The sequence below is a fragment of the Sprattus sprattus genome (assembly GCF_963457725.1).
Source record: "Sprattus sprattus genome assembly, chromosome: 2".
In the NCBI taxonomy this organism is placed as follows: Eukaryota; Metazoa; Chordata; class Actinopteri; order Clupeiformes; family Clupeidae; genus Sprattus; species Sprattus sprattus.
The window spans coordinates 70691055-70712670 of NC_137921.1; the positions used below are offsets into that span (position 1 = coordinate 70691055).

General features: G+C 43.5%; 1 protein-coding gene across 1 annotated transcript; it reads left to right on the top strand.

Moving 5' to 3' along the window:
• Nucleotides 1-2776: 2776 nt before the first annotated feature.
• On the top strand, nucleotides 2777-18966 carry sptlc2b (serine palmitoyltransferase, long chain base subunit 2b). Its single transcript, XM_080860762.1, has 12 exons — nucleotides 2777-2945; nucleotides 4900-5094; nucleotides 5430-5584; nucleotides 6200-6348; nucleotides 7296-7420; nucleotides 8628-8721; nucleotides 9060-9165; nucleotides 9733-9952; nucleotides 10275-10401; nucleotides 15087-15222; nucleotides 15993-16122; nucleotides 17284-18966. Exons 1-12 carry the CDS (start codon nucleotides 2796-2798, stop codon nucleotides 17392-17394), a joined length of 1698 nt encoding a protein of 565 aa, XP_080716888.1. The 5' UTR covers nucleotides 2777-2795; the 3' UTR covers nucleotides 17395-18966.
• The last annotated feature ends 2650 nt before the right edge of the window (nucleotides 18967-21616 follow it).

Consider the following 21616-nt stretch of genomic DNA (forward strand, 5'->3'; position numbering starts at 1 on the left):
CCCCACCCTGAAAGCACTTCACTGGCTCCCAGTCCCACTCAGAATTGAGTTCAAGGTCTCCCTCCTCACCCACAAATGCCTATACGGACATGCTCCCCCCTACCTCAGGGAACTCCTCTCCCCCCAGACGTCCTCACGCTCCCTCCGTTCTGCATCTGCAAACACCCTTCAAGCCACCAGAACTAAGCTCTGCACCATGGGTGACCGGGCCTTCTCCTCTGCTGCCCCAAGGCTGTGGAATGCCCTCCCTGACCATCTCAGGGCCCCACAGTCTACTGACGTTTTTAAAAAAGGCCTAAAAACCTATCTTTTTTCAAAAGCTTTCTGCTAATTATGTTCATTGTTGTTGTTGTTTTTGTGTTGTGAATATGTAGCACTTTGAGATCTGTATGATGTAAAGTGCAATACAAATAAAATGTATTATTATTATTATTATTATTAAATATCTGTTCTACATCCTCTGTCAAACCCAGGAGAGATTCCAGCGATAGGGAGATTACCCGCATCTTTTCACATCCGTGAGCCAAGGTCACTGAAGGTCTTTGCCTTGAGTAATCCTTGAGTAGCCTATTTGCATGTTAAATAAATGGCCTGAAGGTTCTTCTTAGTTCATAAATAATACATTTTCTGCTAGTCATTTTTGAAGAATGCACTTGACTGTATCTGAATAGCTGCTTAGTGATCCGTGATCATCTCGTGGTCTATCCATAATTTGTCGCTGCAGCATAATAGTGACACCTACTGGGCATAAAGAGGAGCAGCAATGTGGGCTGCGGCAGTTTCGCATCTAGGCCGTCTTAGGCCCTGTTTACATGGAGCCTGGATTGCCTGAATCCGACATTTTTTGTTTACATGGAAACGCTTCAGCTGAGGAGAGTGGTTGAATCTGCTGTAAAGCCGTCATGGAGCATGCGCATAGAGTGACGACCTCTCTGCCACCTGAAATCACCAAAGTTACCACAGCACTCAAACAGTACTAGTTAGAAACGCGCACTCCGCCATAACCCCTTGTTTGTGTAAGACAGTGGTTTTCAAACTTTTTGTGCCAAAGGCACACCAAAGGGCAAGCCAAAATATCAAGGCACACCTATATTTATATCTGTGCAAAATGTCACAATGCAAGTGGGGTGGATTCTGGATGTTTCATGGTTTACAACTGCTTTCAATTTCATGATTGTATTACTAACAACAAATTTAGGCTATTGTTGCGGGCTTTGTACTTCACGCACTGTACCCCCGAAGTAGCGTTAGCGCTAGCTAGTAGGCTACGCAAAGCAGCTATCGTTGTCTGACAGGACTAGAGCTAATGTAACATTCATCTTACTGGCGCTAAGCCATCAATGCTGATATTTTATTGCAAAAAAGTCACCCACCAAAGTGTTGGGAGGCGTCCGAACTTACACATCATATCCTAAATCTACACGGGTGTTGATTTCGGACCTTGAGGGTAACTTACCTATATAATTTTCTGTGGGAACCTTTTGGGAAATGAGTGCATACAAAGTAGCCTACTGATATAGTAAATAAAAAGATAATTCATAACTATTGTATAGTTGTATATTGCAATAATAATGGACCTCATTCTCGGCAGTTAAGAAGAAGAAACATTCTTCCTAACACTTTTAAAAACCGGTTTTGAACAATGGTCAGTGGAAAAATAGACAGTGATAGATTAAAATGTGTCTCGTTAATGTCATCCCTTTCCTAACCAGCTTCTTAACAACATCAATTTAGTTTATGTTGTTGCTGTTATGAAGTGACGCAGCAGGGTTTATAAGGGTTCAGGCTGAGGTTGCGAGGCGTTCAAGTGGTGCAATAACACCATCGGGTTAAAAAGTGTACGGATCAGGGTTTACCCGAACAGGGATCCGCTAGCGGGTTCGAATGTACTCACTCTGGAGACCGGATTCAAAAGGTTGCGGATTCAGTGACCCAATCCGGCGGGTCCGTGTTAGAGAGTCTGATCCGGAAAAATTTCTTTCCGGATTCAGGTAATCCAGGCTCCTAGTTAACATGATAAATTTGGGTGCAAATTGGTCCCTCTTCTGAAATGATTCAAAATTGCCTCCATTTGTTAAATGACCACAGGAGATCTTTTTACAAGAAAATATCTCAATAAAAGATTTTCAGAAGCCAATCACATACCCCCGTGTGGTGTAGTGCTGTGGTGTGCTAGTTATATTTAATTATAAAGCACAAATAACTGTAGGCCTACAGGTTCTCTGGCAGATGTAAAGCACTAAAAAAAAGTACCAATAAAATTCCTAATATAATACATAGAATGTGTTCTAGTGGTGTAGTTAAATTTAAACACACACAGACTCAGTAATGCCTGCATTTTATGTCATGGCTTTTTTTCCTGAACGGAACAATGTAGGTCCACACCTTGCTTGTTTAGTCATTCATTCCTAGTTTTAGTCATTCAGTCCCTAAAGGCCTTGTCACCATCCTTGATATTGATAAGCCGCTCCCCCACGTTGCCAAGTGCAAAGCAGGTGTGCCTAGTGGAGCTACGACAGGAATGGTCACTGTTGTGTCACCATAGTCATGGCAATCCACACCCACGTTAAGGTTATTACAGGTTATTCCCTGTGACTTCCTATTGAATTTTCCAAGCCAAACCGCGCCTTAATGTGACGAAATAACGTGCCATTGGTCGCTCATATTTCGTTCCGTAGTGGGCGGTGGTATTTTCTTTCACTCCACTGAGGGGAAGCGGCGTTGAAACTCTACGATTACACAAGTACACAGGAGACTCTCGGGCGAAGAAGTGGTCTAGGTTGCAGCTCACCACCATGACTGAAAGCTCCACAAGTAAATTGTTAAATGGAGATACTTGTCACCGAACCGTCAACGGAAAGAAGGCCGTTAGAAACGGATTCGTGAAGAACCACTGTATTTTCCGACAGCAGCAGCTGCAGAAGTACCGCCGCCCGAAGGAGAAGGTGAGGCCCTGTCTGTACAACGGCCGGGTGGGAGAGGGAAGGGCTGTATGGTATGCATACCCGGAAATTCAATAACAATTCGGCTCAATGTTTTGAATGTTAAACAATGGTGATTGTTACTTGTTTCGGACATTATAGACTGATGTTATACCAAAAATATCACGCGTTGTTTTGGTGTAAGTTTTGGGAATTTCATGCTAACGGTGGCGACCATTAGGTATCCAGCTAAAATGAATGGCCATTCAGTTTAAGTTAACTTAGCTCATGTTGACATTAGTTAGCTGGCAATTTATCTTTGTTTGTTTAGCAACCTTTTAAATGTAAGGTTTCAGAAATGGACGTTGACACGAAATTCACTATTAGGTAATAACGTTAGATCCTTGTTAATTATGCGCTTCTAATTTAATAAGAAACTTTGCATATTCGCCATCGTAAAGGAATATAGCTGTCTCTGGCAGTGACTGCAGACTCACCCTGACTAAGAGCTAACTTATCTAGGATAGGAAGTATTTTACCTGGCTACCCACATAAGCTTAGCCCACAAACATACGGTATCTCAGTGAAGTGTCTTTAATAAGAAGACTTTACTGTTGTATGGTGAATAGTCGTGTTTAAGTGCAGTAGCTACCTCGATAATGGCCCACTGTTTAGGCTATATTGTTGTGTGAGCTGTGTTGGTGACACGGCTCTGTTTACATTGACACCACTGTGAAGAATACGTTAGTGTAACCTGAGATGGACATTTCATACAACCTTCAAGTTTCCTCCCTGGCGCTCCCATGGGCAAAGGGAGCGGCTCTCCTGGGAAGAAATATTTTCGTCTCCTCTCATCCTTTGTGTGCCCCGCCTGTAGTATATTCTCCTCATCCTCCTCATCATATTTAAATACAGGAAACGCGAATGTTAAGAGTGTTAACAAACCATGAGTGGTGAGGTAATCTCTGTATGTTTTTGGGGAAAAGTAATTCTGACTCCAGCCACGAGCGTCCTGTAGTCGCGAATTTCCACCTTGTATTCAAAGTAGCCTCTGTCCCCTTTCCCTAACCTCAGGAATGATGGCTATGCTAATTGAAAGAGCCAAAGATTCCTCAAATATGGGACATTTCTGTGTCTAGCCTATAACCGAAACCACACTTGTGCTCGTTTCCAGATACAGGAGGAGCCTGGAGTGGAAAGTGATGTGTAGTGTAGCGTAGTGTAGCCTACTGTTTAATGTTGGCCTGGGGCCGACTGGTTTCTGAGTAACATGACCAATACACCCAATACACCCAGAGGGAGTTGGTGTTGGAGTCTGTTAATGTTAAGCTGATCGGAGCGCGCGCACCAGCCCCCCCTTCTAGGCATCACAGGCATTTCAGAGAAGGGCATGACCACAGTCACATGTAGTTGCTAAGCAGCCCAACAGCTTTTAATGAGCGACTGACGAAGGCACTGACTTAGTTTTTTCCCTTCTTCTTTGGGCTCATTTGATTTAGGGGCATTAGGGGGACAAAAGGGCCACAGTGTCCCCCCGCTGAATGATCAAGGAGTAGGTGGGCCCTACAGTGGACTGGCCTTGTGCTGCCGGTTGCTTGAGAAGTTATCTAACTTCTCATCATCAGCTGACATCCCTGTGCTGTGTATACACGTCTACCTGAAGCACCCTTTCATGTTTGCTCCATAGGTTTAGAAAGTGCAGGATCCATTTTCCTTTGAGTCTTCATTTCCCTTTTTGGTATAAAATACCTATTTTTCATCTGTGGTCAAAGATGAAACAGTCTTGCCTTGTTCTTCCACCACATCTGTGGTCAACAGTCTTGACCTGTTCTTCCACCACATCTGTGGTCAACAGTCTTGACCTGTTCTTCCACCACATCTTGACTTATCTTGTTGTTTCATTCTGTATGGGTGTCTGTGCCTCCCTGCCTTTGTTTACGTTTCCATGGGTGTCTGTGTTTTGTGTTTGTCTGCTCAGAGCCACCATGTCTCCCGAAATGCTGCACTGTACAACAAGCCGTTCATGGAGTCCTTCGAGGAGACCCCTCTCCTGGTGGCTGTCCTCACGTACATGGGTTACGGGATCCTCACCATTTTTGGGTACCTCCGTGACTTTCTCAGGGACTGGAAAATCGAGAAGTGCCACATTGCCAGGGAACGTGAGGAGCAGAAGGTACCATACACACACAGTCAGCAGTCATTAACCCGTTTCTCTCAGCATCACTCAGTAACTCTCAACCAGCAGCATAGTGGCAGCATGGCCTGTAGTTTTGGTTAGTGCCTTGGCTTGGCATTGTAAAAGGGGGAGCTTTTCTCAAGAGCTTGTTATGTTTTGTATTGTAAGTTGGATGTGTCAGTTTACATGCTTTTTTTTACTGCAATAAAAGAATATTTATCACATCATGATTACATTGTTAAAATACAAATGCAACTTTCACACTGTGATTAGGCCCTACAATGGATCTATTTTGTAATGCATTAAAAGAAACACTTCTTGTTGTCTTTCAGGACTTTGTTCCTCTGTATCAGGACTTTGAGAACTTCTACACACGGAATTTATACATGAGGATCCGGGACAACTGGAACCGGCCCATCAGTAGTGTTCCGGGGGCCCGAATGGACCTGGTAGAGCGCGTCACCCCTGACTACAACTGGACCTTTGAGTGAGTGCCACGCTTTATTTGCTGAGCCTCAGATTACAGAGAAGATGTGATTAGCCAAGATGGTTTCTACAAGGGTTTCTGAGCCAAGAATAGGGGTTAATATTCAGCTTTCATCAGCCTTTAGCATTGTTTGTTTGTACTGGATCTGTTGTCTACAAGACCCCTTTGAAATCAGGCCGGCTGAGCTTGATCCAGTGTGATGGGATGAATTGTAATCCTTCAGTATTGAAATAAATAAACGGTTTCTCTCCATATAGTCTGGGTTATATACTTGGCAAAAGTAAATGTTTGCTTACGGGAGTGGGGCAGGAAAGTAACCAGGCAAATAATGAGGATGAATAGACTGCAGTATGTGTGCAACAGGGACATAGCTTGTCCTTTTAGCGTTACAGTAGGGTTGCCTGCTGATGCACAAAATTAAAAGCAGATTATTGGTCAGTATCTGGCATGGAAAATGTTTCCTCCCCCTATAACAACATGGAGAACGTGCATTGAATTAATACACTTGCACACACACACACACATAGTTGTAAAGGTCAGAAAGCTTTGAAATGGAGGATTTCTTGTTGGAGGTGGTGGTGTTGATTATCTTTTTCGCTCCGTTTCCATCTGTAGACACACAGGCAAGGTAAATAAGGATGTCATCAACATGGGCTCGTATAATTACCTCGGCTTCGCTGAGAACACAGGCATGTGTGCGGACGCAGCCACCGAGGCCACACTGCAGTACGGCGTGGGAGTCACCAGCACCCGGCAAGAAATGGGTAAACACTACTTGATTTCAGTCTACAGAACTTCACTTAAACTTAGGCATCTCCTTAAGGATATTTTTTTTTTGTCGGTAGATACTTTAAAGCAGAGAAAAATCAATAACTCAATGGTCTCTTAAAAGGCTCTTAACAAAGTAAGTTAGTAAGTAAGTAAGTAAGTAAGTAAAGTTTATTTTTAGAGCACATTTAAACGCAGCTTGCACTGACCAAAGTGCTGTACATAGTGCATAGTGCAAGAGAGGGCTCTCATGACTAAGTTGTTCTATACAGAATGCTATGAAGTTCAGGGTTCTTGTAGATATGGTACTGACACATCCACTTGCTATGAAGTTCAGGGTTCTTCTAGATATGGTACTGACATATCCACTTGCTCTATACAGAATGCTATGAAGTTCAGGGTTCTTGTAGATATGGTACTGACAGATCCACTTGCTATGAAGTTCAGGGTTCTTCTAGATATGGTACTGACAGATCCACTTGTTCTATACAGAATGCTATGAAGTTCAGGGTTCTTCTAGATATGGTACTGACATATCCACTTGCTATGAAGTTCAGGGTTCTTCTAGATATGGTACTGACAGATCCACTTGCTATGAAGTTCAGGGTTCTTCTAGATATGGTACTGACAGATCCACTTGCTATGAAGTTCAGGGTTCTTCTAGATATGGTACTGACAGATCCACTTGCTATGAAGTTCAGGGTTCTTCTAGATATGGTACTGACAGATCCACTTGCTATGAAGTTCAGGGTTCTTTTAGATATGGTACTGACGGATCCACTTGCTATGAAGTTCAGGGTTCTTCTAGATATGGTACTGACAGATCCACTTGCTATGAAGTTCAGGGTTCTTCTAGATATGGTACTGACAGATCCACTTGCTATGAAGTTCAGGGTTCTTTTAGATATGGTACTGACGGATCCACTTGCGCTTCTTCACACAGGAAACCTGGACAAACATGAGGAACTGGAGAACCTGGTTGCCAGTTTCCTGGGCGTCGAATCCTCCATGGTTTTCGGAATGGGCTTTGCTACAAACTCGATGAATATTCCTGCTTTGACAGGCAAAGTACGTGTCACAGTTCATAACTTTTTTTTGGCATAAGGAGGCTTAAAAAACACGGCCATGCAAGTACCCCGGCTTTGTCTTCACGCAGGGGCAGCAATTCATATAGGGACAATAGGTACTGTTCTCACATGGTTCCGATGCCGGTTGTAGTCGGTGCTGTGCGGTGTTCTAATGTCAGAGAAGGTGGGTTGCTCTTTGGTTCAGTGTGCAGGTCATCTCTGACTTGCTTCGTGTTCCAATTGCATGTGAGTTCGCAGACTCCCGTTTCTAGTGCTTAGATCGCAAACGTCATTACCCAGTCAGCCGTGCATTCTTAGCTAACGAGGAATTAGGCAGGAGATTGCGCCTTAAGGAAAAGTTTGGTGCGGGAGTCAGAGCTCTGTACACGGAGGGAGAGCTTGAGAGCAGTGTCTTCAAGGAGGCAAGAGTGATAGCGGGTAAGAATGGCGACTCCCAGTTCACCATGTCGGGGGAGCAGTTCGGGTGATATCCAGTTATGTTACATCTGTGATGCACCTCTCTTCCAATCACTTCCTGATTAAACCACACCTAAAGACCTGATGAAATCACACAATGAGAAAATGTATCCAATTCCAGTAATACCTGCTTCTGAAAAAACAAAGCGCTCATAAAACCATAATTGTCAAATGACTAATGGAGCTATTGCTTCCTCTTTGTGTCATGAAAACATGTTGTCGATGGCGGTTCAGTTGAGACAAAAGGGTGCAGTGTTCCACGAGCCTCCTGTTTTCAAGAGTAGACTGAAAATATTTCAGGTCCGGCTGTCACCATGGCGCCTCTCACAGGAGGTTCATGGGAAGTCGGCACAGAACCTCTGACTCACACTTCCTGTTTGGCATCTTAACTGGCAGTGACTGAATCAGAAGCCCTTGCATCACTTGGGTTACGACACAACAGGTTTGACACAGGAATTTGACATGACAGTATAACTTGTGACTATTCTCGTGTTTCGCAAACACAGATGACCTTTATGGCTGGTCACATGAATGGAGGAGGACCGCTTCCGTCACTCATTGAGGTTAAGGACACCGGGGTTGAATATGATGGTGGTGCAATGGAAAAGGCGCTATCTTTTATTAGCTGATAAGCACCCACACACCCATTCAGGTGTGACCAACGCTTGCTAAACACAGATCTCTCTCTCTCTCTCTCTCTCTCTCTCTCTCTCTCTCTCTGTCTCTCTCAGGGCTGTTTGATTCTGAGTGATGAGTTGAACCATGCCTCTCTGGTGCTCGGGGCAAGGCTGTCTGGATCCACCATCCGTGTCTTCAAACACAACAGTAGGTCTCCTTTCCTCTCTCTTCCCCCTCTCACCTCATACACTTACACAGTCATCCAGTCATGTGTTTAAGGCACGCAGCAGATCTCCAGATCACGAGTGATTAGTAGCTAGTACCATACACGTTATTTTTATTATTATATTTTTTAATTATTTAATTATTATATACACTATATGTCTGGTAATGAAAGGCATTGAAGGTTGGATTGTGTTCACTGAACGGAGCTGGATGTAGACAACTATGAATGTTTAATGTTTTGACTGAGTTTGTTTGTCTGCTTGTTTCTTTCTATCTATCTTTCTTTCTTTCTTTCTTTCTTTCTCTGTTCACTGTCCCAGATATGCAGAGTCTGGAGAAACTCCTGCGAGACGCCATAGTGCATGGGCAGCCCCGAACGCACCGTCCCTGGAAGAAAATTCTTATCCTGGTAGAGGGGATTTACAGGTACCCTACAACAGGAGTGAAAAAGCACCCTTTTCAGGGGTGACCGCATGATGAATGCTTGGATGAAGGCTTCAATGTCCCTGTACTACTTGGTTATATTTTGTAGTAATTTCGTTGCAATTGATATTATTTGTTGATTAACTGTGATCGCTGGTTATGCACACAATATTACTTTTCCCACAAAGTTAACCCTATCCATTTGGCATACTCTGGCCCACAATACCCTAACCCTATCCATTTGGCATACTCTGGCCCACAATGTGGTATACTTTTTGCTACTCAAGATTTCCAAATAGATTAACTTCAAGGAAGTAGATACTTCTACTTTCAAAGAATTTGTATGTGAGACTTGAGTATACACTTCATACACGTGCTATCTGCAGTATGTGAGATCCTGACCCTCTCTTCTTCTCTATGTGCTGGTAGTATACACTTCATACACGTGCTATCTGCAGTATGTGAGATCCTGACCCTCTCTTCTTTATGTGCTGGTAGTATACACTTCATACACGTGCTATCTGCAGTATGTGAGATCCTGACCCTCTCTTCTTCTCTATGTGCTGGTAGTATGGAGGGCTCCATTGTTCGACTGCCTGAGGTGATAGCACTGAAGAAGAAATACAAGGCCTATGTTTACCTGGACGAGGCCCATAGCATAGGGGCGCTAGGACCCAGGGGCAGGGGTGTGGTGGACTACTTTGATTTGGACCCGCGGGATGTGGACATCATGATGGGCACCTTCACCAAGAGTTTTGGAGCAGCTGGTGGCTACATTGGTGGGAAAAAGGCAAGTAGAGTCATAATTCCCAAAGTCGCAAAGCAAGATCTCCTATTTTTCCCTTGAATAGGTTTAAGGTTTTACTCAGTTCAGTTATAAGGATAATATCATGTGGTGATCCTGCGTCATGTGATACCAAAGTAGTATCGGATTTGAGATGTGTTGTATAACAAATGTGCCACATCTGGTCAAAGTGTGTTTTAATTGAATTTTGAACATACAATATTGATTCAAGAAATATATTTGAATACAGAAAACAGAAAATAAAAACATATATTTCTACTATGTATACTGTATGTTTACAAACGATTGATTATCTTTTGCCATGTAGGAGCTGATTGATTACCTGCGCGCGCACTCCCACAGTGCAGTCTATGCTGCCTCCATGTCTTCGCCAGTCGCCCAACAGATCATCACTTCTATGAAGTGCATTATGGGAGAAGATGGCACTAGTCTGGGTGAGCTGTGAGGGCTGGATCCCTCATGCATGCATCTCAGCATTCTTTTCACATTTCTTTCCCGCACCATTGCACCCATGGTTACAGTGACATTTAGACACTAAAGGCTGATTTATGGTCAGAGACGTAAGCGTAAGCGGCCGCACAAGCCCCTTGCGCGTCTTTTCACGTCTTGCGTGCATCGTTCTGGGTGTGAATTGCTTGGCAACACCCCCAACGCAACACGTAAGCACCTAGCAATTCACGCTCAACGCAGAACCAAGCAAGGGCCTTAAGACGCTTAGCGTAGTGGCTCAGGGGGTAGAATGGCCGTCTGGGCATCTGATGGTTTCCCAAGCTAGCCTGGCTCCACCTGTGTGACCAAGTGGTTCTTGAGGACCTTAAACCCTACATTGTTCTCAGTGGTTTGAAGTGTGGCTCTCGTATGGTAGCTTGCACCTTTGGTAGGAAGGCATGAGTGCAGAAGAATGCATAGTGCTTTGCGTAGTTTCTGAATAAAAATGTTGTTACTAATTTTAGGAAATGTACAACAATTATGTACATCTATAGCTATTATGACTGTAGCTAACTGTTATAGTAACTCAACTTAATAACTTACCAACAAACAGATAATTATTGGATAAATAACTAATGACTACATAATAATTATCTTGGTCTTTTACACACACACACACACACACACACACTAAAAAAGGAAAAATACTTGAAACTGCATTTAAGTTCAAGGCCACAAGATGGCAGCACATCATTTGAAAACACACTCCTCTTTTTGTGTGCTTGTGACACAGTGATGACCGCAAACATTAAAGTTGATGGCACTTGCCACACTGAAAGTCTTAATGACGAGATAATGGGAAAAGAATGTCTATCCCAGCAGGCCCTCTGATTGGCCAATGAGCCATGTGCCACAGTGGTAGTACTGCATCTTTACTCACAGCAGAAAGGAAGGTTACAAGCAACACAAGGCTCAAGTAACTCAGCCCTCTGGGACTAGGCCCCCTCGTATTACAAGATCAATGTGTATCACGCATACAGTCCCATTGTTTCAGGGGAATACGTATGGATACAGGCAGGCGTATGACTGCACTAGTTTTGGCTGGTTTCTATGCACCAAAATGCAGGTTGCATACAGAAGAACTCCGGGGCAGAAAGGAAGAGCATATCCTATCGAGTTTACACACAGTAAAGAGAAAACTAAGCACCTTAATTTGCGAAACACAAAATTGTCCCAGACATAGTAGACATAGTAGTTCATATACAGTAGATATACATAACGTTCCCATTTCCCATATACTTTTACTGTTCTTTTTGTTTCGTTTCGTTTCTATTCTTTTCTTTTCCCTTTTGACTAACTCTTGGCCTGCCTCGGTGTGCTGTTTTGCAATGTTGCTATGGAAACCTCCTGGGTATGACTGAGCTTCAGCCCAAAACTAAGAATCAAAAGAAATTTGATTTATTTGAAAGTCAAGTCATGGCACTCAACAGGTTCCTTCTCTGCTTTGAAGTGTTGGATAGATGGATAATTAAAGGAGGTAATTAATCCAGTATGAGTATTAAATATCCAACTGACACCCTCGAATCCGGGTTAGCTTGTAATCCGGGTTTTCCAACATGCAAAATGCTCTTCCAACGGCACACAGTCGGTCCATATTGATCTCTGCAGTTCCTAGTATGTGTTTCTGGTTTCACTAAACACTTGGAGGAGTTACCTTTTCCGTTAGTCAAAGAATTTTTATGTAGGCTATGTAAATTAAATTGGGTCTCATGCTGCTGTTTAAGTATGGGTGGAATATGTTTAATCAATATAGCACGAGTGTGAGTGGGGTAGGTAAGGGATAATCCCACAGGTGGTGTTCGGCCATAACCACCGAGGCCGCAGGCCGAGTGGTGTTTGCAACAACACCCCCGGGATTATCCCTTACCTACCCCACTCCCACTCGTGCTATATTGCTTTGATAAAACAATTCTACCGTCAACAAATTAACATCTTTTTATGTTTATTTGGCCATTGTTTCTCCGCAACAAAAAAAAGTTCCATTGTCAACGTCTTGGTTTGGAATTTTAAGAAATTTGAAATAACGGTTATCAACGCGAATTTTTCACCGCGGAGTGATTTATTATTAGCTGTGAAAAGACCCAAACTGTTGGTATGTTGACGGATAATCCAACTCATGGAACGTCCCTCGTCCAATCAGAAACAGCTAAGTAACGCGATAGAAACCAATTGTTTCATAAACTGAATTATACCCACTGTACTGATATGAATCAATTTCCCATGGTCACAAACAGAGGCTAAAGTCGAGATGAGAGGGAAAAGTAGAGGGTGTTAATCCACCTGCATTCAAATATCCAAACCAAAACATTTCAGTGAAGTGTTTGTACCGGTTCAAGTCCACCCACCCTCCACCCTCACTGCCCAGAGCAGAGCATACCAGTGCCCATATCCATTCCCCCCACGCTGTCCAACAGGGGGCCCCACCCTCGGCTCTCTCCTTTGATCGGTGGGCCCTCCTGATGGCCGTCCATCAAACAGACAGCGTCGGCATGGCGTCCCTTTGAAACCCATCTGGACGCCTCTGCCACAGCGAGGAGGAAGGAGCGCCTCGCAGACACATCTGGAAGCTCTTTGCCTCCGTGTCAAGCCCAGGCCCAGTCTCTGAAGGTGTTGAGAGAGAGAGAGAGAGAGAGAGAGAGAGAGAGAGAGAGAGAGAGAGAGAGAGAGAGAGAGAGAGAGAGAGAGAGAGAGAGAGAGAGAGAGAGAGAGAGAGAGAGAGAGAGAGAGAGAGAGAGAGAGAGAGAGAGAGAGAGAGAGAGAGAGAGAGAGAGAGAGAGAGAGAGAGAGAGAGAGAGAGAGAAGGAGAAGGAGAAGGAGAAGGAGAAGGAGAAGGAGAAGGAGAAGGAGAAGGAGAAGGAGAAGGAGAGAGAGAGAGAGAGAGAGAGAAATAGTGAGGACGAAAAGTGAAGAGGGAGAGATGTGCTTTTTATGTAGGAAAGGAAAAAGAACAAACACATCGTACAGCTTTTCTCCTTAGCTATTGCCTCTCTTCTCTTCAGCTCTCTTTCACTCACCCTCTCCTTTATTTTTTTCTCTCTCTCTCTCTCTCTCTTTCTTTCTCTGTCCTTGGATCTAAACACGCTAGCCAAACCTCTCTGTTCTTGAAGTCTGCCGTCTCGACGACGACCCCCCTCTGCCTTTATGGCTTTCAGATGTGTCCGAGTGTGTTGATGGGGGGTGGCGAGGAGCCGGGGGGAGTTCAGAGATGCTCTCTGATGTGGACTGCAGGGGTGTGGACATGGGTGTGAGACAGAGGAAGACTCACAGTCACCTCAGACAGGCTCACACTGAGAGACTAAATCAAATGATTTGGATATACCCAGTTTGATTGTGTTGCATTTCTTCAACAGTCGGAATAGCAAAAATACATGGACTGCAATTATTACGAGTTCACTTCAGACTTGATGGCTTGATGTGTATTAATGCCACAGATATGGTTTAGTCTGATGGCTCAGGCCACCCAGCCATTAGCCACTAGTCCCTCATCCTCTGTGATGGCCATAATGGCACTGTAGGATGGGGACAAGGCCACTAGTCCCTCATCCTCTGTGATGGCCATAATAACACTGTAGGATGGGGATATGGCCACTAGTCCCTCATCCTCTGTGATGGCCATAATGGAACTGCAGGATGGGGATATGGCCACTAGTCCCTCATCCTCTGTGATGGCCATAATGGCACTGCAGGATGGGGATATGGCCACTAGTCCCTCATCCTCTGTGATGGCCATAATGGCACTGCAGGATGGGGACATGGGCGGTATAATAACATGACCGCACCATGCATGATGTACTCATCTCTTCTGATTGGACACAATGCTTGGATGCATATATATATATATATATATACGTTTCTAAAGATAGATGTATAGATTGTGTGTACTTGACACAACAAAACAAAAAAGTGGACTGTGGGTTCAGCCTGTGGTCATTATGTTCTTGGAGGGGCTTAATGGTCGCGACACAGCCTGCACCATCCAGACACTCTGCCCAACCCTCTCTTCCTGCCCCAGGAGACCTCTCCCTCCAGGGGTCCGTCTATCTGCCCCAGGAGACCTCTCCCTCCAGGGGTCCGTCTGTCTGTCTGCTGCCCCGTAGGGCGTCCAGAACACCTGGGCCTGTGGCACTGCCTCCGATCTGACTGAACTCGAACATGGTGATCTTAGTAATGAGATCAGAGGTGCGGTGTGGGCTTCCTGCTCTCTGTGGCACGCTTCTGCTCTTAGAGTTAGAGTCTGGGGTGCAGAGAGACCGGACCGGACAGGACATTCCACGCGTAGCACTAGTTAGCCCAGAGGAATGTCTCTTTTTCCCTTTCCTTTCCTTTTCTCCTTTTCTCCTTTTTTCTTTTCTTTTTCTTTTTGTTGGTGCTGCTCTGGAGAGGCCTTGCCATTCCCTTATTCCCTGAGAACAGTGAACGTTTTCATATCTGGTCTTCCTGTTTCCTTTATGGAAAAAAAGCAACATCCCTTAATAAACTTCTAACCAATCAGAAGCTTTAAAAAAAGAACAGGCACGTTTGAAGCACCCTACTTGATTAATGTATGTCTTAATGTACGTATTGATTTATTTATTTATTTATTGATCTATTATATTTATTGATCTATTTGTGTCTGTTTTTTCATTCCCAGGTCTGGAGCGTCTCCGGCAGCTCTCGGAGAACACCGTGTATTTCCGGCGGCGGCTCCAGGAGTTGGGATTCATCACCTACGGAAATGAAGCCTCTCCAGTGGTGCCCCTGATGCTCTACATGCCTGCCAAGATTGGGTGCGTACACACACACACACACACACACACACACACACACACACACACACACACACACACACAAGATTGGGTGCGTCTCAGAACCGTCTGGACCAGTTGTGTTCACACACACACACACACACAGCACACACGCACACACGCACACACACGCACACACACGCACACGCACACAGCACACAGCACACAGCACACACACGCACACAGCACACACACGCACACAGCACACACACGCACACAGCACACACACGCACACACGCACACAGCACACAGCACACAGCACACACAGCACACACAGCACACACAGCACACACAGCACACAGCACACAGCACACAGCACACACACAGCACACAGCACACAGCACACAGCACACAGCACACACACGCACACAGCACACAGCACACAGCACACAGCACACACACACACAGCACACACAAGATTGGGTGCGTCTCAGAACCGTCTGGACCAGTTGTGTTCAGTCTGGACCAGTTGTGTTCTGACATGTCTGCTGGACATAGCGCTTCGTCCAGTGGGGGGGGAATATTATGGAAAGAGCTGGCTCAGTCGGGACAGTGTTGTTGGCAGCGCCATGGCACATTTAGACTCTTTAGGACTCAATTACTGGGAAAAAAAATGCACGAGAAAATAATCAATGCACGAGAAAATAATCAATGCACGAGAAAATAATCAATGCACGAGAAAATAATCAATGCACAATTTCTGTTAAAATACTAATTCTCTCTCTCTTGTTTCACTCCTTCTCTGTTCTTAGTGCGTTTGGCCGTGAGATGCTGAAGAGGAACATTGGTACGGTGGTGGTGGGCTTCCCAGCCACGCCCATCATCGAGTCGCGGGCGCGGTTCTGTGTCTCGGCTGCCCACACCAGAGGGATGCTGGACACGGTGAGTCTGAAACCCTCCCAGCCTTGAGAGGCTGTTCATCACTTTAGGATTGTTGTATGGTGGCACAAAGGAAACATGGGCAAGTCGTATCATGAACACCAATAAAGTTGATCAATTATGTGAATAATGTACTTCTGCTTTATCAGACAAACGGCATTCCTATTAGACACACGTGCCAAAGACCTATCCCGTTTGTCACATAGACACTGACCAATGGAGGCCTGGCCTTCCCAGCCACCCTCTTTCAAGGTCATTGACTTTATATTTATATCATGCAGTAACATGGCACACTGGACATGAAGTCGTCCTGCAAGGTTATCTGGGCAGCATAAAACACGGCCCTGTATGGAGTCTTTCCTAACTGGTATCAGCCCAATGGTAAACAGACTTTGGCAGGAGAGCGAACTCCAAGGCACAGAGTGAAGGTTGTCTCTTGAGAGGGCGTCTCATGAACACCCCAGTTAGTAGTCTCCCACCAGCGTCTTCTCCAACCATACGAACGGAGTTTGTTTTTCTCACGTACCTTGATATTATGACCTCCTAGATCTAAGTTCTCAGTTACAGTATGAAAAATAAATCCCATTCAAAGCAAAGGTTAAAATGTCCAAGGCCGTGGGATCTTTGCACAGGGTGTGTCTAGCTTAGCTCCCTGCTCAGACCACGGCCAGCGCCGGACCAGTTTTCAAGCGCGGCTTCACCTTTTGCACAAACTCTCTCCCTCTGTGTCAAAACCACACACTTTTTCACCAGTGAAGCTGGTGTGTTCTAGTGATTTCTTTCCTTCTCTGAAGGATTGTGTGTGTGTGTGTGTGTGTGTGGGGGGGGGGGGTCAGGTTAGGACTCTTGTGTTGGCGCACTTGAAATCAATCACATTTGAGCGCTTCACAAAGTCCCCTTTTCAGTTCTTTGAGATGGATAGATGGGCCTGTCACCTGGCATCTCCCAGGATGTCATTGCGAGCGTTACTAAGAATGTGACTCACCCCTCGAAGTCCTCTTTGTTTTTTGTGTATGTTTCGCTGATGACTCAAAGCCTTTTGCTTTTGTCTGTTGAGCCGAATGCATAGAGCCTCATCTCATCTCATCTCTTTGTTTTTGCTCTCTTTCTTTTTCCTTCCCACTCTTTCACTCTTCTCTTTTCCTCTCCTTGCTATCTCCTCAGGCGTTAAACGCCGTCAACGAAGTGGGGGATCTGCTCCAGCTGAAATACTCACGACACGGGAGGCAGTCTCCTCTCGAGGAGGCCACGTCGTTCTTGGAGAGCCTAGAATGATGCTAGAAAGACGACACGACACAACACCGCGAGACGAGGCGCAACCATCCACTACTAAACTGTAGGCGTTCACGTCCAGAGTTGTACCCACCCTTGGTGTCTTGTCTTTGTTTTTTTTAAGTTGTATCTGTCACAAGTTTGTTACTTTATTCTTTGTGTCGCCAGGCTGTGAGGGATGAGTGGCTCTCATCACCCAATGAGATCTTTTGTCTGTTCTTGTTTGTTGTTTTTGTTTGTTTGTTTGTTTGTTTATGGTATGACTGGAAAGGATTTAAATTAATATCATCACAAGAGAATGATATAAAAATAAGATTCTCAGGATTGTTAGCAACAGTATAGCATTTCAGAGAACCATGTACACTTCCTGTTGTGTAGTCCTTCACTTCCTGTTGTGTAGTCCTTCATTTCCTGTTGTGTAGTCCTTCACGTTCACATTGTATTCCTACTGCATTTCATGAGGTCAACCTTATAGTTTTGTGTAAACAGGGATTTGTTTGTTATGATGGGCATCATGACTCTTATCAAATTGTCATGAACCTGGAGCATGAATGATTAATGTTGACAGGCCTCAAAAACCACAAAACGGCAGAAACTTTTTGCATTTTTATTATTTTAGCTTTGTAAACATTGCCTTCATTCCATCGAAGCCTATCAGAACATTTTCTTGTGCACTGTGATGTGGTCCCAATCTTAACTCTCTTCCCGTACTGTTAGTGTTTACTCTATGGCATTGACCTTGAACTTGGATTGCCTTCTACTACTTGACCTTGTTGCCGAGGCAACGCCAGAGCATGCGTGTCTGTCGGGCTTTCTGTATGATTTCACTTGTCCACTTTTACATCAGATGTTTGAAAGATGGGGAGCTGAGAGTAATGACAGACATTCTTCTTATCACCGAGCTGAACGCATACAGTTAGCGATGAGGGATATGGGCTAATTGTCTTTTATTTTTATTTAAAGTCTTAAGGCCTTCTTTTAAAAGAAAAAATACTTTTGCACTCTTCAAATGATAACGCTGTGTATATGCCATTTGTCAGTTCTGCAGAGATATCTTGGGCTTCGCTCACTACATTTAAAGCTTTTGCGGCCTTCTTTGAAGAGGCGATTAGGAAGCGTTGACGTCAATATGACACGCTCCCCTCTGAACATATGACGATACTGCATGGATGAAATGCTTGTCCGATGTACAGATAATCCTTTAATTTACTGATTGAGGTTTTTAGAGACGCGTCTGCCACTCTGTTTCTTTCTCTGACACACTTGTTCTTAATCTCCCTAAGGCAGCTCTGAAAGTTTGCGTTAGGGGTGCGTGTACTACTGAGGAGCAGTCAGACAGCCGTGGATGACGTACTCGCTGAAGCGACTAGTTTCAGTGTCACTGTGGACCTTAATGCTACTGTGCTAATGCTAATGTTATTGTTTTCTAAAGAATACCAAAGGGCATTCCAGAATACTGGTTTTGTTGTCTTTTTTTACCAGCAACTTTGTTGTTTCCATAAGCTGACTGGCCAATCAGACCTATGGCAAAAGCTACATGTTTTGTCTCCATAACTGTGATTTTATTTGTTTGTTGTATTGCCTCATTAAACACTATTTGTACCAAAATGACAAGTAAATTAAAAATATTTAAATCTTAAATTTTGGGGCTTTATTGCCTTTTGCCCTTTAATTGAACTGAAAATGAACACTGATGGTTTTCTTATGTCCTTCTTTGTCATTGTGGTTAATGTCCCCTAGATGTCTCTATGTGACTTATCCTTATCAACTTAAGGACACTATGAGAAGTTAGCAACCTGATGCCCAACCTATTGTTCTCTTGCATTTGGTCCCTTGGATAATTATGTGAGAACTAATAGTCCAGGCAAAATAGCGTTTTACGACAGACTAATTGTAATAGAATTTTTTTGAGCATAGATCATTTCTATGAGGTGTCCAGAACAACATACTAAAAGTCCTAAGAAATCCAAGTTGAGGAAATATGTTTAATTCTCATCAATCTGAGATGTGTGCTAATAATGCATGGTAAAAATATGCCTCAAAATTTAATTTTTTTCCTTTACTCCTATCAAAATGAAACTTTACACAATGAAAGTACCCATGAAAAGTAACATTTTTTGTATTACAAGTTTCTTTTGAAATTAATTTGAATATGCACATGAGCTCCACACTTATTGAATATGTCCATAGGCAGAAACACCATTCATATGTATGACAAATACATCGGCCAAATCTCCATCCTATCATCCTACTGCCAATGGGAGATGGCAATGTTGCTTTTAGACTGGCCTCTAACCTGAAAACTGCCTGGCTTGGTAGTACCTGCCAGGGGTATGGTGTTTCTGACTATGCAATCAGGACATATTCAATAAGTGTGACGCTCATGTGTAGGGATGGGAACCGAAACCCGGTTCTTGTTTAGAACCGGTTCCTAATGAGCCGAATCTTTGGAATCGTTAGCCAAATTCAAAACCGGGTCTGTAAACGGACCTCTGTGCCGTTTGCGCATGCGCGAACTCTTCCTTTAAAAAATCAGACCGCAGCAGAAATGGCAACTAGAAAGAAGCGATCTAAAGTGTGGCTTTATTTCACTCGAACAAATGCAAACATGGTCACTTGTAACGTCTGTAAAACATGTATTTCGTCAAAGGGAGGAGGTACATCTACTATGAATAAGCACTTGAGCACACAACATGGTATTAAATTACAAGATTGTCATGTTTTTGACTAACTAACGACGGCGCTTCATCCCTAACTTACCAAGGTAAACTCCTCAAAATGTTTTATCATAACGGTGTTACTCGTGTGTTATCAGCAAACGTTTGCGTTGTCGTGTTAACCATAACTAAACTTAGCATTTAATTGCTTAACAGAATGGGCGATGTTGGACATTGTCATATAACGTAGGCTAGCTTAGCTGTAGAATCTTCTATTTTCAGCCGTTGGCTTGAGGCAGAGGCAGTGCTTGCCTCCCCTCTGTTGGTTCTAGAAAGTTTGCTGATAACACACGAGTAACACCGTTATGATAAAACATTTTGAGGACTTTACCTTGGCTTGGTAAGTCAGGGATGAAACGCAAAAGACTCCGTTAATAATGGCGTTGCCTAGCAACGCGTGCAGCTCCCTAGATATGGATACGTTTCTCTTTCAATTCAGTGGCAGCAATAGTTACGTTTTAAATATACTGAGTGCCTAGTTTGCGAATCATCTTTGTTCAAATACGTATGTGAGGCATTGTGTGCATGATACAAGTAAGTATGTTTCAGTACGTTATTGTGTTTGTAGTGGGTTCTACATTGCTATTAGAAGCGTTAAGCAAAATAGTTCGCAATTAGCCATACAACCAAGCAACCTACAAGAAAATATACAGTCCTTCAGTTTACTCAATAACAAGGGCTTCATGTCAGATCAGACAATTCAACGATTTTGTTAGTGCCATTTTAATGCCAGATTTAGTTTATCTCAAGAGTGCAATGAGGGAGGGGTTTAGATTGGACTAACTTAAACTAAACCTGGATGCATTGTAATGTTCCAACAATTATGAGACATTTCCTGAGGTATATCTGCTCTGGAAAAGAAAGATCAGTAGGTAGCAGAGGAAGGGTTGTATAGGGGTTGTTTGCTATTTCACTCATTCACTCATACACTCATCTATACAGTATAGATGAGTGAAATAGCAATCAACAGTGCTCTGCAATGTCAATGTATAGCTTTAGAGTTGACACTCTCACCACATATGCATTTAAATATTGTTGTTTTATATTTAGTGGCAAGAATGTCTGTTTTTTAATAAAAGTTTTTGGTTATTTATGTAAACATTCTGTTTATGGTGTGTGCAGCATTCTAGAAATTTATATAAAAGAACATTAATGTAAAAAACCCGTTTGTGCTCTTTTTTCACCCCTTACCCAATAAGAATCGATAAGAGAATCGATAAGGAATCGAATCGATAAGCAGGAATCGATAAGGAACCGGAATCGTTAAAATCGTAAAGGTTCTCATCCCTACTCATGTGCATATTCAAATTCATTTCAAAAGAAACTTGTAATACAAAAAAAGTTACTTTTTATGTATACTTTTACTATGTAAAGTTTTACTGTGGTAGGAGTAAAGGAAAAAATTAAGCCCATTGGGTGTATTTTGGGCGTATTCGATTAGTGTATAGCTCATTTGCATATTCAAATTCATTTTCAAAGAAACTTGTAATACAAAAAATGGAAATGTT